Genomic DNA, 17306 nt, shown 5'->3' with positions numbered 1-17306 from the left:
TAAGATTATTAACTGCACAAGGAGAGAAAAGAAGAGAGACAGCATAGCGACGGTTTTGGCTGACTGTCATCCTGTACTCTCCTTGTTGCTAACGAAATACTATATGCCGGCTGTCTGAGAAACTGGTTGCTTTTAATGCTGGAATAAACAGGACAAAAAGAGGACAAAAATAATGATTCTCACTTTGAAACTAACAATTTTGAAAATCTTTTCAGATTACGGAGCGCCCCGCTCTCTCATATATCCATGTTTAAAATTTCAGCACGATCGGATGAACAATACTCGAGTTATTCGTGCACAAACAGACAGGAGGACAGAAATGATTATATATATATATGTATATATATATATATATATACATATACATACAAGAGGAACAAGAATTAGCAAGACAGGCAAAGAAAGACGGGTCATTCGTAGTTTCATTGCTTAGTCAAGTTCCGGAAATCACGACCATTTCAGGCAGTTACACTTGAGATTGTTCTGTCTGGTTGCCATCCACCCCACCCCAAAAAATCTAAGCTAAGGGCATTAGCCCCATTTGCAAGAAAACTAGTGAATATGTACGGCAACAAAGACAAAAAGACAAACAAACAAAAAACAGAGAACACGGTACACAATTACGAATAAAAACAAGAAATAATAAGTATCTTTCGACTGAGAACGAATCAAATTGAAAGCCTAAAGGCAAGAACATAGGTGATGCACATAAGAGGTGTTGGCGGACGTGTCAAAAAAGTAAAAAGAGATGTGGTTAGAGGTGAAATAAATTGAGAAAAGCTATTGAAAATATATGCAACTCATAAAAAATGCTTAGTAAGTGGTTGACAGGTTGAGAATAGTTAAAACCTGGTTGGCGGAGGTTTATAGTTAAATAGGTTATTCACATTTCTTGATTTTTATTTTAAAGAAACGAAAGCACACCACCAGAGTGAACATGAAATATATGACCAACTGAACATTGCCTTTCAACTCAGGTACGTCTCCAATATTTCTCTCACTCTATTCTTGTCACTTTTGATATAGCAATGGAAATAGATGTTTTCCATTACGATTCACATATGGATATATCCTCTTCCACAAAATTCAGGTTCTGTAACTTTAGTAGAAAAGATTGTTATTATTATTATTATTATTGTTCAGTAGTTTTATTTTTATAACGTGCTTTCACTTCACTACCGAGCGCAGCTCTGTGCGCCTTGGGTATGTGCTGTGGTTTGCTGTGATGCTCTTATGGTTACTGTATTGAAAGGGCTTTGCGTAGGATGTGTGCAGTGCCCAGTAGTCCAATTTTCTGTATGTTATATATATTTGTAAGTCCTGGTGTTTTTGTTATGTATTTGTCTGAATATATTTTATTATACCTAAGGCACCTACTATGATAGGAATTGTTTCTGTTTTTAGATTCCACATTCGAGTTACCTCTATTTCCAGGTCTATGTATTTTGAAAGTTTCTTCATTTCTTTTAGGGAAACGTTGTCATCTCATTATTATTATTATCTCTTATTATTATTATCATTATTATTATTATTATATGTCTGACTTTTGCTTTCTATTTGTACAAGTTGACTCAAAGTCTCACCCAGAGACCTCAGGAGACAACAATTTAGAAGTCTATTAGGATGTCATATATTTGATTTTGCTCATAGTAATGTTCTAGAGAATGTGAAATGCTGAGCAAGAAGAATTTCACATTTGGATCTTGCATATTAGAAATGGTATTTTCACAAGCAATGCTGGGTTTGATGATTATATACTTTCCATGTCAAAAGGAATGATTGTCGATGATATAGTCAGCTTTATTTATTGTAAATTCAGTTGATATCAGTAATGATGCCTCCTTTGATTTACATGATTTACATTGGGAATCTACCTGACTGTGCTGACTACGAAAGTTAGTGAAATATTTAAACTTAACAATGGCATTCAGCAAAATAATATAAAGGCAATGATTCGATAATTGCTGATCATAAAGTTGATGATGATGATGAGGAGGTGGAGGAGGGTGATCGCGAATATGATGAGGATGGTGTAGAGGATTATCAGGGTCAAGATGATAATCATTTTAATGAACGATGAAGCTGGGCTATAAATTTTCCAGTGGAATTTTCAAATCAACAAAATCCACGTAGAATTCCACCTCATATTATATTATTCATTCCACCGCGTATTATAATGTGAGAACGAAACCTCAGACTTCTGAAAGGTTTACTAAATAGAACAGGAGCACCAATTACAGAAACGCGCACCCATTTTCTTTATGCAGCAGAAATATTTACTGGCAACAGTATAGAAGAAAGGGTTTTCATTTCACGAATTTATTTGTCACATCGCGAGACAAATCTACTTTTTCAACATAACCACAGGCATTTTCCCTTGATAACACGTTTTGTTATTATAAGAAAGAAATCTCATGGTTAGTATTTTAAAAGTGTGTGAGCATATCTAAGAGAGCTAGTATTTCGCACTGGATAGTTAGATGTAGTTCTAAATAGGATCATAAATCAGGAGCACCAAATATGACAGATTTCCCTCACATAAAAGAAGGGCATCTCCGACATGAGGAGCATAGATTCACTAAATGTGTAGTCATGAATTACTGTTTGAGGCTAAATATTGATGTTTATGATGAAAATACTGACATTTATTAAGCTAAGTATAGTATTGAACATGAACTTCTATAATATAAAGTGAAGTATATTTGCCATTTAAATGTGGCTGACCCCTAAGGGTGGATGTTACTGTTGCTTTTAGCCCCAGGAGAACATCTCCTCCAGCTGGCTTATCGACACATATCTGTGTCCTGTCTATTTTTGCCAAGGGAAGTTATCCTTCCCATCTTGATCTGCGATACGTACGGACCCGAGTTTCAGGGTTATTTCCCTTCTTCAGCGTACGATAATCGCCGACCTTTGATGAGAATGACAATCCCTTGGCAATATATAAGTCTTTTTCCAGTGAAGTTATTCACTGATATCGAAAAAGTGAAAACAAGCAATGTTAAATCTCTGAACGAGGTGTTAACAGTAACTGCACGATAAAGTGAAGTATATTTGCCATTTAAATGTGGCTGACCCCTAAGGGTGGATGTTACTGTTGCTTTTAGCCCCAGGAGAACATCTCCTCCAGCTGGCTTATCGACACATATCTGTGTCCTGTCTATTTTTGCCAAGGGAAGTTATCCTTCCCATCTTGATCTGCGCTTCGGTATTCCTGTTTCAGGGATACCCAGTTAAATCATACTGTATGTTTATATACCGTAATGTTTTTAACTTAAATTGTCATATTTTTATACAACTTGGAAATTATGCATGTTTATAAATATTTTTAAATAAATATTTTGAACATTCTTGATATTTCTAAAGTTTAAATCGCTGTATATGCCCGTTTACTTTATTTTACCGTATTTTCACACATTTTAGAGACTGAAAACTATAAAATTATTCATTGATTCTTGAAGGAATTCAACACACACACACACACACACACACACACACACACACACACACACACACACACACAAACACACACACACACACACACACACACACACACACACACACACACACACACACACACACACACACACACACACACATATTAAATCTTGCGTTGGATATACGGTATTGTTCCTGTGGTCTTCCACTCTTGTGTATCCATTTTTACTATAATGTGAATTCTAGCTCGTGCTGAGCTCTTCAACTCTAGCCCGTTTTTATGTACTGTTATATTAACAATATATAATTATACAAAAATTACAGCTTATCTCTCTCTCTCTCTATATATATATATATATACATATATATATATATATATATATATATATATATATATATATATATATATATATATATATATGAGACGTGAAGGTGCATGGCTCAGTGGTTAGGGCGTCGTGAGGTTGTGAGTTAAAATCCTGGACCGGGCTGCGTGTGGTGTTCTTGAGCAAGACACTTTATTTCACGTTGCTCCAGAAATGAGTTGCGACGTCACAAGTGCCAAGCTGTATCGGCCTTTGCCTTTCCCTTGGATAACACTGCTGGCGTGGAGAGGAGAGGCTGGTCTTCCATAAACAACCTTTCCCGGACTTTTGCCCGCGTGGGTAACTTTCTCGGTGCAATCCCATATTCAGTCATGACCGAAGGGGGTCTCAGCAGCATATATATATATATATATATATATATATATATATATATGTGTGTGTGTGTGTGTGTGTGTGTGTGTGTGTGTGTGTGTGTGTGTGGAGGCGCAATGGCCCAGTGGTTAGGGCAGCGGAATCGCGGTCGGAGGATCGCGGTTTCGATTGCTAGCCAAGGCGTTGTGTGTGTTTATTGAGCGAAAACACCTTCACGAGGCTCCGGCAGTGGGGGCGACCCTTGTACTCTTTCGCCCCAACTTTCTCTCATTCTTTCTTCTTGTTTCTTGAGTAAAGGTACGATGGAGCTAGGCTTTAAAAGTGCGCATAAATAAATAGATAAATAAATATATATATATATATATATATATATATATATATATATATACATGCATTCAAATGCAGACATATATATAAACAATAAATTAAATAGAGTGTTATGATTAACAATCGAATACAACCAAAATATACACATAGATATACAGACCTACACACATACATACCTATATATACATATATAAATATACATACATATTTATATACACATAAATATACATTCACACACACATATTGATACCCATAGATGCTCACATATATATCCACATATCTATGATATTTATGCGTATATACATATATATATATATATAAATACGCACATAATCAGATGTATGTGCATGGTTTTATACGAATATATATATGCCGTCATTTACACACACACACACACACACACACACACACACACACACACACACACATACACACACACACACACACGCATATATATATATATATATATATATATATATATATATATATATATATATATATATATAACCACACACAGACATATGTATATTATCTAAAATCATGCGCACAAACATTCACATGTACCCATACACAAATACAAACATACATTCACACACACATACACACACACACCTAGATGTGCATTTGTGTATACAGCTTCATACATGCATGTATGTGTTTATGTATACATACTCTTCCATGCATGTACCCGAGTTTAGATGGATATAGATACACCTGTCCGATTAAGTTACTCCTTGCGGTGTGTCTGGTCACAGCAGGCAACTTGATAAAACAATAAGACAATGAAACAACCCAACCTGATACAATATCAATACAGTCATAATTTCGTGCGCTTAGTATATGCAGTGATCAAGGGGTCTGTTCAGGCATATCGGTTCCCAGAGTGGTCTCTAAGGAAATGTTCGCTTGTAGACCGTCATTACTTGTATTGCTAATATTACGATTCTTTCGGTGTTGATAAAATAAACGCTTTATCGTGCAACATTTATTCTATGCAAATTCTCGAGGCCAGTGTAGCGCTATCCAGCACTGTTGAGCGTTGGTGGTGGTGGTGCGTTTATCACTTTGAAAGCAGTATGTAAGGGCATACTGCTTTTTAAATGATGGGTACGATGGGTACAACGACCTGCACCTTCGCTCGCGATGCTACCCTAAGATATCGGACATGTGACGAAAGTGAGGGTCGCAAACGTACCTCCTCATCTCATAGGTACCAGCACAGGGAAAAAATTAAGCATGAAATCAAACCCCAACAAAATAGAAAACTTATGGAATTCCAAGTTTTGGTTGTTCCCGAAGACGTGAATTGCATACCGAATTTTTTTTTTTTTTCTATTTCGGAGATTGCGCGGCAGGTGCGGGTGGTGATGAAGGGTGGGAAACCCAGGTGTTATATTTGTGGCAAAATAGAACACCTTAAAGGCTGCTTTACAATGGTGTAATTGAAAGCAATGACTCGCTCTTCATCGCTGCTCCCAACGCAAAGAGGGCGGTAGCGGCACCCACCATGACAACTAGAGCCATAAAGCATACTTCCACTTGGAAAAGCGTAAAAAAGTCTTCTGACCACGCCCACCCTTACCAACAGCAACAGCAAACGATACGGAAGAAATCAAATGAAAGTCCAGTCTATTTCTCAGATATAGAAATGGTCTCAGAAGACACCGTAGCATCCTAGTGGGTAGGGAGGTTTGGTGAAAATAGTGTCTTGACCCCCAAATACTCACAATTTGTGTACACCAAGTACAAGAAGCCGAAAAACAGTGTCCCTAGTCAAAGCGATAAAGCAACAATTACAACACCCACAACAATAGCAACTTCAACAAGAGACGAACATGCAGCAACAACATCAACAGCTGAAACAGAAACGACATTCTAAACAACAGCGAGAGTCACATCGGGGTGGGTAAGAAAAGGACCACATCCAAAAGCAACCAAAACAATGATCACATCAATTACAATGGACGTAACATTTAGAACAACATCTCACGGAGGAGTCTCCCAACTAAATAGTTCTCCGAAAGTAAAACGTTGAACACATGACGTTTACAAACTCAAGCCAAGGGAAAAGTTTAAGAAATGAGGTTGTTGATGCTTTCAACATTTCCAAACCTATACAAGGAAAGGCTCTGGTAGGGACGCTAGCAACAATGTACAGTGTTTTGAGGAAAGGTTTCCAACATGGTGTGGAAGGATTGAAAAAATAGATTACACTGAAGGATCTTGGGAGACTCATACAAAGGCCTGGAACAAGTTTTCTTAGATCTGATCGATAGGTAGGGGATCTTGGATAGGAACAGCAGGGAAGGAAAGTGGATATCTCTAAGCGTAGAACCACGACGAAGAGCTTCCGTTTCCGTGGCAAACATTTCCGCTGCCGATGTTATTGTGTAGTGGTTCTCAGCGTTCATGGGTTTATTGTAGATGTGATTGTGGCGTTGTCAACAGAGGTCGCTTCGGTTTCTTTAACTGAGAGTAGGGATCTATTTTAAAACGGGGGCGCCAGTTTTCATTTATGTTTTATGTAGTGTTTTTTGGTACCGAAAGACTTTCAAACTTCGTATACTTATCTATTTTGTGTTATAGAACAGAAAAATATTTTTGTATTCGAATTTATTTCATGTAAAAAATTGTCTTATTTCGATAATTTCTACTAATCACTGACGTCTATTCAGTTGAAAACAGTTAGCGCTGTAACGGTGTATATCGTATTATTCCCCTAACTCTAACCCTAACTCTAGAATCCGAACTCTAAAATTGTTACACACATAGATACGCACAGCGTAATTTATTATACAAACAATATATGCGTATAAATTACGATTAAACCGGATGAAATATGTCACAGGGAATAACATTTTTATGACCGCCCAGCAGTAACTCTATTCAGCTGAATAGACGTCAGTGATTGGTTGAAATTACAGAAATACGACAACTTTCACATGGAATAACTTGCGAATTCCTTTTTTTGGTTAAGAAGACTAAGAGTAAAAGATGTTTTATATGACACATTCTACCAGTGTCCCAAGTTTCAAAGTGTTTCGTTAGTGTTTCGTTAAGAAAATACTGGCGTCCCCGTTTTAAAATAGATCCGAGAGTAGAAAGATGTGTTTGAGGCTGTTGATAGGGACTTGGGTGGTTGTAGCAACTTCACAAAATATCTCCATGGAATCTGAAGGGAGACAAAATGTTGATGGAAAGGAAAACAACAAAAATAGCAAGGACATTACACACATACACATGCACTCGCACATATGTATAATACGTGTGAGATAGTGTGTATGAGTGCGTGTGTGTGTGTGTGTCTGTGTGTGAGAGTGCAATTGCTGTTCAGTTTACTTTCGATTTTATTACTCAATAACTCTGTTCTCCCCATTGAATTATCATTGAATTTAGTTTTGTAAGTTTAAATATTAAACTGAAAGTGAAATCAATGATAACGTCATCTCATGGAACAGGGGACAATCTTTGTCCTTCGAAGAATGTCCAATGGGAAATAAATGACTTTGAAGTTTCTGGTATTTTGTAATTTCTTCTTTTACAGATTAATCCACGTCTGAAAATATGTTCCAACAATTCAAATTGACTTTTGTGTTGGTTCTCTTTATGAGATTATGTTTGGAGTCACATGCTGCGTCAGACGTTTGCAGCATATGTAGCTGTACATATTCTCAAGAAAAAATAGATTGTTCATCTCGGGGACTGACTTCGGTCCCACAATCTATTCCGCCGAATGTTACGCGTCTGTAAGTATTCGACCTTTTCTACGTATTTTCCACATTCCAAGTTTTAAATTCTTGTTGTTTATGTTCTGGACTAATAACTTGTGTTGTTGATCTCAGCTTTAAAACATGTTAGAGTAAAAAGTGGCCAATATATTACCCAGCGTTCACTGTTTTTATGTGGAATCTATAACTTACAGTATTGTACACCAGTATCTGAACTTTTCAGGGAACGGAATGTGTGAAAACTGCTGTTGTTAGCAAAAAGTATTGCATATATTGTTGTTATGAAGGAGAGTATAGAATGGCGGAATTAGTTTGAATAATATCATTTTAAATGGTACTAATCGAAATAATGTTCTATAGTTCTACAAAATAAACCAAGAATGGATCGTAATTCATTGTAATGAGAAATAATGTTCATGATCATGTGACTAGTTTAAAGTATGTTACACGTTCCTTTTGTGTTTTTATTGTGAGGCAATTTAAACTGGCAATGGAACGCATGGCATCGGTCAGTTGACAATGAGATTTGGGCGAAGAGAGATAGGCTTTGTGAAAGTTGGCAATCAGAGCTGGGTGATGAGACGATTTGGCGATGAGATGCGATGTGAACAGTTGGTGTGAAGTCAGGTGACGAGGGACTGCATTCAGTGTGAAGTTGATAAGGAAATCAGTCGGAGAAAGGTTGGCGATGTGAAATCGGGTGACGAGGGATGTGAATAGTCAGTGTGAATTTGGTAATAAAACGATCGATGTAAAGATGCGAGTATTATACTTCTTCTGTTGCATCCTATTCTTATTTTTATTCTTCTTTTCTCTTTCCTCTTCTTTATCTTTTTCTCCTTTATATTCCTTCATCTGATTCGACTTTTCTTTCCCTTCTTCTTCATTTTCTACTTCTACTTCTTCTCTTATACTCCTTCTTCTCTTATACTCTTTCCTCATCTTATTCAACATTTTCTCCTCCTCCCCATTCTTCACCAGACATTTTCATATATTCCCCTTCATTTCCTTCGTCCTGTTCTTCTACGACTTATTATTTTCTACTTCAACATCTTCTGCTTGTGTTTCCAGTCGTTTTTCCTTTTCTTATCTTCCTTCTTCATCTCCGTCTGATTCTTCTTCATCCTATCTTCTTTTTCTCCTTATGCATCTTCCAACTCCGATACTTTTTCTTCTCTTTCCTCCTCTTCTTCACCAAACATTTCTTTTCTATTCTTCTACTGTTGCTTGTTGTTGCTGTTACTGTTGTTATAGTTGTTGTTCCTGAAGTTCATCATAATGGTAATCTACATTTCCTCTCTTCCACCATCCAATTCTTTTGGCAAAATATTACATATTCTCCGACACATTTGTTCCTGAAATGTTCTACTTAATTCAATTTTACATTGCAGGGATTTACGTGACAACGATATTCTGGAAATCAATGCAGAAACCTTTCAAAATCTTTCGAGTTTAACAATTCTGTAAGTTGAATCAATCTTATTTTATATTATTTCGCTGACGATATTTTTCTACTTCTATAATGTCTTCCCGTACATCTATTTAAGCTCCCACAATCGTCTTTCTATATTTGCGTCATATTTTTCGTGAAATTCTGTGAATTTGAGTGTGGGTCCATTTGTAAGATATGGGATATATGGGAGTGTCATACTTGAGGGGAAGCATTTAGTGTATGCCTGTGTATGTCTATGTGTACGAATGAGTATAAACGCGTGTATTAACATGTGTGTCACATTACACATGGTTTACCTCGATAGACGCTAAATAGCATCCTATTTTTAGCCCCAGATGATTCATACGCTAACATCGAAACAAATTCTTTCTTCGTCTACTTCTGCTACTTCAACCTACACCTAACCAACATTATCGAAAATATCGTAATATACTTTTCGTCTCTTCTATCTTCCAATTCTTTAGTCATAATGTTTAATATTCTCTCACACATTTGTTCCATAAATGTTCTTCTCAACTCAATTTTTTCGCTCCAGGGATTTAAGTAAAAACAATATCAAAGAAATCGAAACCGGAACCTTCCAAATTCTTTCAAATTTAACAACTCTGTAAGTTGAATAAATCTTCTTTTATACTATTTCATTGACAATGTCTTTCTAAATCTGCCATGTCTACCCATACTTTAATTTAAGCTCCCACACCCGTGTGTCTAGAGATTCTTTTTATTGTTTTTCTGAGATATAGTATATATATAGGAGCGTGATACTTCAGGGGAAGCCTCTAATTTATGCTTTATGTCTATGTGTATGGATAAGTGTATTAACATGTGTATATATTACGTACGGTGTTTACCTCAACCCCCAGATGACTCATACGCTTAGCAAATTCTTTACAAGTTGTTTTGCTGGCTTTTCTTCTATTTCTCCTTTTTCTTCTTCTTCTTCTGTTCTACTTCTTTTTTTCTTTTTCTTCTTCTTCTTCTTCTGTTCTACTTCTACATCATTTGCTTGTTGTTGCTGTTGTTCTTTGTTTTCTGCATCTCCTCCTGGTTCTTCTTCATCCTATCCTATTTCTCTCCTTATGATTCTTCCGCCATCGATCCTTCTTCTTCTTCTTCTTCTTCTTCTTCTTCTTCTTCTTCTTCTTCTTCTTCTTCCTTTTCTTCTTCTTCTCCTCCTCCTCCTCCTCCCCTCCCTCCCCTCCCCCTGCTCCTTCCCCTTCTTCTTCTTCTTCTTCTTCTTCTTCTTCTTCTTCTTCTTCTTCTTCTTCTTCTTCTTCTTCTTCTTCTTCTTCTTCTTCTTCTTCTTCCTCCACCTCCTCCTCATCAACGTCATCAACACTCTCACAATATTTTCTTCTCTGCCTCATCATCATATTCATTTCTACTTCCATACCTATCCAACATCTTGAGGTTCATCTTGATAGTAATTCTACAGTCCATCTCTTCTTTCATCCAGTTTTGTAGACATAATATTAAATATTCTCTCACAAATGTTTTCCATAAATGTTCTTCTTAACTCAATTTTATGTTCCAGGAATTTGGGTGATAACGAAATCAAAGAAATTATTGCTGGAACTTTCCAAAATCTTTCCAGTTTAACAACTCTGTAAGTTGTATCAATTCTATTTTATATTATTTCGTTGACGATATCTTTATAATTCTGTAATGTCTTCCCGTACATCAATTTAAGCTTCTACAACCGTCTTTCTATACATGCGTTTTATTGTTCGTGAACGTCTGTGAATGTGAGTGTGGCCCCATTTCTAAGATATTGGATAAATGGGAACCTGATACATAAGAGGAAGCGTTTAGTGTAAGCTTGTGCATGTCAATGTGTACAGATGAGTATATACGAGTGTATTAACACGTGTGTACATTACGCATGGTGTTCACCTTTATATAGACACTAAATAACATTCTTGAATAACTCTTGTAGTTGTATATTTAGCCCTAGATGTTTCATACGCTAATATTAAAACATTCTTTTTTGTTGTTGTTGCCTTTCTTATTCTATCCTTCTTCTTCCTCGTCTACTTCTTCTTCCCGTCCTCTGAAATTCCACTCCCCATCGACACCATCATAATATCTTAGGACTTCATCCTCGTCATCATTACCCTCACCATTATCCTCATTCTTCTTCCCTTCCTTCTTCTTCGTCTTCCTTTTCTTTACCTTCTCCTTCATCTGATCCTCCTGTTCTTTTTCGTGTTTTCTTCTTATTATTATTATCATTTCAAATATACACAATCTTCAACGTCATTATCATATTCATCATCACAACAAGGACTGCGAATCAGCATCATTTTCACAATTAACAAAATTACCAAAATCACCCCCATCATCAGCATCATAATATCATCATCAACAGCCCCGCAGTAATTTCTTTTACTCTGCCATATCATCATACTCATCACTACCCAATATTATTTACAACATCATCATGAAGCTCTCATGATATTAACGTATTTGTTCATCTCTTCCATAATCCAATTGTTTAGGCACATATTTCTTCCATAAATGTTCTTAACTCAATTTTATGTTCCAGGGGTTTGAGCGGTAATAAAATTAAGAAAATCAAAGCAGAAACCTTCCGAAATCTTTCCAGTTTAATAATACTGTAAGTTGAATCAACCTACGTTTATAGTATTTCGTCGATGATATCTTTCTAAGTCTGTAATGTCTTTTGTATAGATGCAATTCATATTTTGTGAATGTGTGTGAATATGATTGTGGGCTCATTTCTGAGATGTGAGGCATATAGGAGCGTGATACCTGAGGAGAGGCATTCAGTGCATGCATGTGTATGTCTCTGTGTATGTCTCTGTGTATGTCTCTGTGTATGTCTCTGTGTATGGATTTATGGATGTGCGTGTATGTATGTGTATTACACACGGAGTTTAATTGAGAATCGAAACCCCTTATGTTTCGCGCCAGATGATTCATACGCTTATTCTCCTTGGTCATATTCTTGTTCTGCCTCTTCTTCTTTCCTCTCTCTTTTTTTACTACTACAGGTAATGCTGCTGCTGCCACTACTACTACTAACACCACCACCACCACCACCACTACTACTACTACTACTACCACCACCACTACCACCACCACCACCACCACCACCACCACCACTACTACTACTACCACCACCACCACCACCACTACTACTACTACTACCACCACCACTACCACCACCACCACCACCACTACTACTACTACTACTACTACCACCACAACCACTACTACTACTACTACTACTACTACTACTACTACTACTACTACTACTACTACTACTACCTTCTTTCCTTCTACTTCGTCGTCGTCTTCTGCCTCTGATTCTATTACTTTTTTCTTCTTCATCTTCTTTTAAACGCACCATCTTCAACGCCGTCATCATCATCATCATCATCATTAATATCATATTCATCATCACCACAAAGACAGCGAATCCCCAACATTTCCAAAATGTTCAAAATTTGTTACTTGTGCTTTTCTTTCTCTTCTCTGTTTCTCCAATTTCTTCTCACTTCGTCGTCTGCCTCATTCCCATCTCTTCCCCCCCTCATTTTCTTCCTCCTCCACCTTCTTTTACTTCGTTTTCTTCATTCCCTTCTATTCTCGTACTTCTTCCAGATTTCTTTTGCATTTGCGTTCCCGCTCTTTCATTTGTTTGTTTCTTAGATATTTGTCGTATGTAAAACGTCTTCAACTTCATCTTTTTCGTTCATCACTGCCAGCATCTTCTTGATCAAGCTGTTCTTCATCTTGGTCATCAGAATCTTAATCAGGATCGTTTTGCTCATCACAAGAATTATCTTCACCATAATTATCGTCGTCAATACATTTATTACTGGCAACACCGTTTTCATCATCACCACCATAATCAGCATTAGTTTTTATCATCATTATTAGCATTAAATATATCCTACCCGTCCTCCACGGCCTTCTCATTATATCCACTATCACCACCACCGTCATCGTCCCCAACACCACAATCATCATCATCAGCAGCAGCAGCAACACCACCACTACCACCACCAAAACCACCACCACCACCACATGAGTGTGTGTGTTTGTACATATGATTGTTCAAGCAACATATTTTATGTATGTGTATGCATATGTTTATGTTTCGTGTAAGGGGGTGGTTCAATACTAGTGCATCAACTTGTATTCATGATTATATAACACTTACTGCGTTTAGCACTGGATCAACGTGGAATGACACACATCAATCTTGTAATTGTATTTTTTAAGCAACTTTAATCATATATAAATATCTCTAAACCTTCCAACACTTAACCGTTTAATTTATATATTTCCAGCTACGTAATTTCTTCACACTCACCATTATCAAAATCATCATTGCCATAACGTTCCTCATCAACATCATTCTCAGAATACCATACGCACCACCACTACCACAATCATCAACATTTTTATCCTCCTCCTCCTCCTCCTCCTCCTCCCCCCCCTCATCATCATCATCATCATCATCACCACCATGATAAGCATGAGTATCAACATGAACAATATCACCATCATCCTCATCCTCCGAATTATCACAACCATCACCACGACAGCAACCACCACCATCACCACGACAGCAACCACCACCATCATAATCAAGATCATCATCAACCCCGTCATCATCAGCGATTACTTGCCTAAATTTTTAGGCATTATATTGCATTACGACCCTGTATACATTTTTTCACGTCTCACTTTTTATTACAGAACTTTGAATAATAATGCTATCAATGAATTAGAAGTTGGATCTTTTCAAAATCTTCCCAGTCTAATAACTCTGTAAGTCGCATTAGTTTTTGACTCTCTTTTATTCATAATATAATTATAAACATTTAATGTCTTCCCATGCTTTCTTTTTTCTCTCACTCTCCTTGACTCACTATATACATTCAGTTGCTTTCCACAGGAATATGCAATTCTTTGTGAATGTCTGAGAAGGAGTACGTGTGTGAGTGTGTGTTTGTGTGAGTATCACTGTGTGGTATTGTTATAATTAATATAGATGATTTTGTGTATGTATGTGCATATGTCAATCTGTGTTTTTCAGTCTGAGTGAATGTATACGAGTGTATCGACTTCATTTGTATATCCTTTTGTATATTATTTATTATATTTACATCTCGATGAACGCTGATTACCATTCATGGATTTCCGTTCTAATTATAAATTGTGAATGACATTATTTATGTTTATACTCAGAGTAATTTATTTTACACTTTTCTATTTCTTCTTCATTTACTCCCAAACGCGAAAGATCTTTTCTGTTGAGCATTTCTTTTCCTCCTCCTTCTCCCACTACATCTTCCTCCTCCTTCCTCTAAAAGATTCAGTTGCAGTATCATTAACTGGATTCTGAATGAACCAATCAAAACACACAGAAAACAAAGAAAATAATGTCAGGAATTAGGATGCACCACTGAACATCAGCCATACAAAGGTTATATATACAGCGCAACGTACAGAAGGTGGTACAGGCCTAGTACAGCTACAAAACTATTACAAAATAAACACCATAGGACTTCTTCTTCTTCTTCTTCTTCTTCTTCTTCTTCTTCTTCTTCTTCTTCTTTTACACATGAAAAATCACCAACGTCATCAACATCATCACCAACAGAAAACCTCTCCACCAACATCATCATCAATATCATATTCTTCATCACAACAAAAACTAGAAAATCCTCATCACTTTCACAAGGATCAAAATTAACATCACCCCCATCATCATCCTCATAACATCATCATATACACTCCCACAATCATTTCTTCTCCTCTGCCACATCATCATTCTCATCACAGTCCCCACCACACACAACAGTATCCTCATCATCATTATAAAGTTCAAGATGTTAATCTACTTTTCATCTCTTCCATCATCCAATTCTTTAGTCACAAATTTGTTCAATAAATGTTCTTAATGTTATATTCCAGGAAATTGTACGTTAATGAAATTAAGAAAATCAAAGCAGGGACCTTCGAAAATCTTTCCAGTTTGACAAATCTGTAAGTTGAATCAACCTACGTTTATAGTATTTCTTTGGGGATATCGTTCTAAATCTGTAATGTCTTTCTATAGATGTGTCTTTTTCTGCTTCTTTTCCCGTCTGTAGTTGTAGTCCTTCCTTTTCTGCCATTTCTTCTCCACTTTGTTCTTTTACTTCTTCCGCCCCTCCTCCTCCTCCTCCTCCCCCTCCTCCTACTACTCTTCCTCCACATCATTTCCCTCCTACTTCTACTTCTACTTTATCCTCCTCTTCTACATATTTTTTTACATGCTTTTCACTGCATGTAGTTCTATTTTATATTTCATTACGAACTTATATACATTTTTTCACTATTCCCTATTTTTTGTTACAGAGAGTTGTATAATAATGAAATCAATGAATTAGAAGTTGGATCTCTTCAAACTCTTCCCAGTTTAACGACTCTGTAAGTTTCATTAGTTTTTTCTTTCTCTCTTATTGACAATATAATCCTAAACATTTAATCTCTTTCCATGCTTTCTTTTTTTCCTCACTCTCGTTGACGCACTATATACAAAATATACAATCTGTCGATTGCCTCAGGAATAATATGCATTTCCTTATAAACTGACAGTAATTTCTGAAAATGCACTAGGGGCATCACTTCTTTCTCCAGCTTCATCTTCTTTCAAAGAGAATTCTATAAAAGTTGATGAGGGATTGGCGGAAGAGAAAAATCGGTGTTCAGGCCTTGCGACCTGGTCCAACTCATAAACTCCTTCGCTACTGCTACCAGTCAGAGGAACATTGGCTGCGCTTTCTGGCCAAGGCAGGTGGCGTGTCGATCTTCACTATTGACTCCGCCGATAGTCAGATCCATCCAACACGCGACAACAACTGTTCGACATCTTCAGGATCATATCATCCTACATCTTCAGGATCATATCATCCTCATCCTCCTCATCATCACCATCATCATCATTACTCCCACATTAATTTCTTCTCTGCCTCATCCTCATATTCGTCACTGCCCTCATTGCACAACACCATCTAGAACCTCGTCATGATAGTAAGCTACATTCCATCTCTTCCATTATCTAGTTCTGTAGACATAATATCAAATATTCTCTCACACATTTGTTCCATAGATGTTCTTAACTCAATTTTATGTTCCAGGAAATTGGGTAATAACGAAATCAAGGAAATCCAAGCAGGAACCTTCAAAAATCTTTCCAGTTTAACAACTCTGTAAGTTGAATCAATCTTATTTGATAGTATTTCATTGAGGATATCCTTCTAATTCTCTACTGTCATCCCGTACGTCAATTTAAGATCCCACAACCGACTTTCTATACATACGTCTTATGGTTTGTGAGCTTCTGAATTTCAACGTGATGGTTACCTACATTCCATCTCTTCCATTCTCAAATTTTTTAGTCACAAATGTAATCCATAAATGTTCTTATCTCAATGTTATATTTCAGGGAATTGTCCTCTAATAATATTATGAAAATCAAAGCAAACACCTTCGGAAATCTTTCCAGTTTAACAACTCTGTAAGTTGAATCTACCTACGTTTATAATATTTCTTTGGCGATATCTTTGTAAACCTGTAATATCTTTGTATAGATGGAATTTATATTTAGTGAATGTAAGTGAATGTAAATTTGGAGGACTT

General features: G+C 36.6%; 1 protein-coding gene across 7 annotated transcripts in view; it reads left to right on the top strand.

Annotated features, from left to right (window-relative positions):
* Nucleotides 1-811: 811 nt before the first annotated feature.
* LOC106876183 (uncharacterized) overlaps nucleotides 812-17306 on the top strand; it is a 138535-nt gene continuing 122040 nt past the window's right edge. For all 7 annotated transcript variants that reach the window (XR_016238912.1, XM_089344901.1, XM_089344897.1 and 4 more), the window contains exons 1-11: nucleotides 812-977; nucleotides 8008-8209; nucleotides 9583-9654; nucleotides 10180-10251; nucleotides 11179-11250; nucleotides 12190-12261; nucleotides 14376-14447; nucleotides 15597-15668; nucleotides 16023-16094; nucleotides 16805-16876; nucleotides 17113-17184. Coding sequence is in view for 6 of the 7 variants with exons in the window: in XM_089344901.1 (XP_089201027.1) it covers nucleotides 8028-8209; nucleotides 9583-9654; nucleotides 10180-10251; nucleotides 11179-11250; nucleotides 12190-12261; nucleotides 14376-14447; nucleotides 15597-15668; nucleotides 16023-16094; nucleotides 16805-16876; nucleotides 17113-17184 (830 nt within the window). In the remaining variant the exon portion in view is untranslated. The remainder of the gene's footprint in view (nucleotides 978-8007; nucleotides 8210-9582; nucleotides 9655-10179; nucleotides 10252-11178; nucleotides 11251-12189; nucleotides 12262-14375; nucleotides 14448-15596; nucleotides 15669-16022; nucleotides 16095-16804; nucleotides 16877-17112; nucleotides 17185-17306) is intronic.

The sequence above is a fragment of the Octopus bimaculoides genome, chromosome 29, assembly GCF_046866305.1.
Source record: "Octopus bimaculoides isolate indiv1 chromosome 29, ASM4686630v1, whole genome shotgun sequence".
In the NCBI taxonomy this organism is placed as follows: Eukaryota; Metazoa; Mollusca; class Cephalopoda; order Octopoda; family Octopodidae; genus Octopus; species Octopus bimaculoides.
Note: the sequence above shows the minus strand (reverse complement) of the source record. Positions and strands in the feature narration are given on the sequence as shown.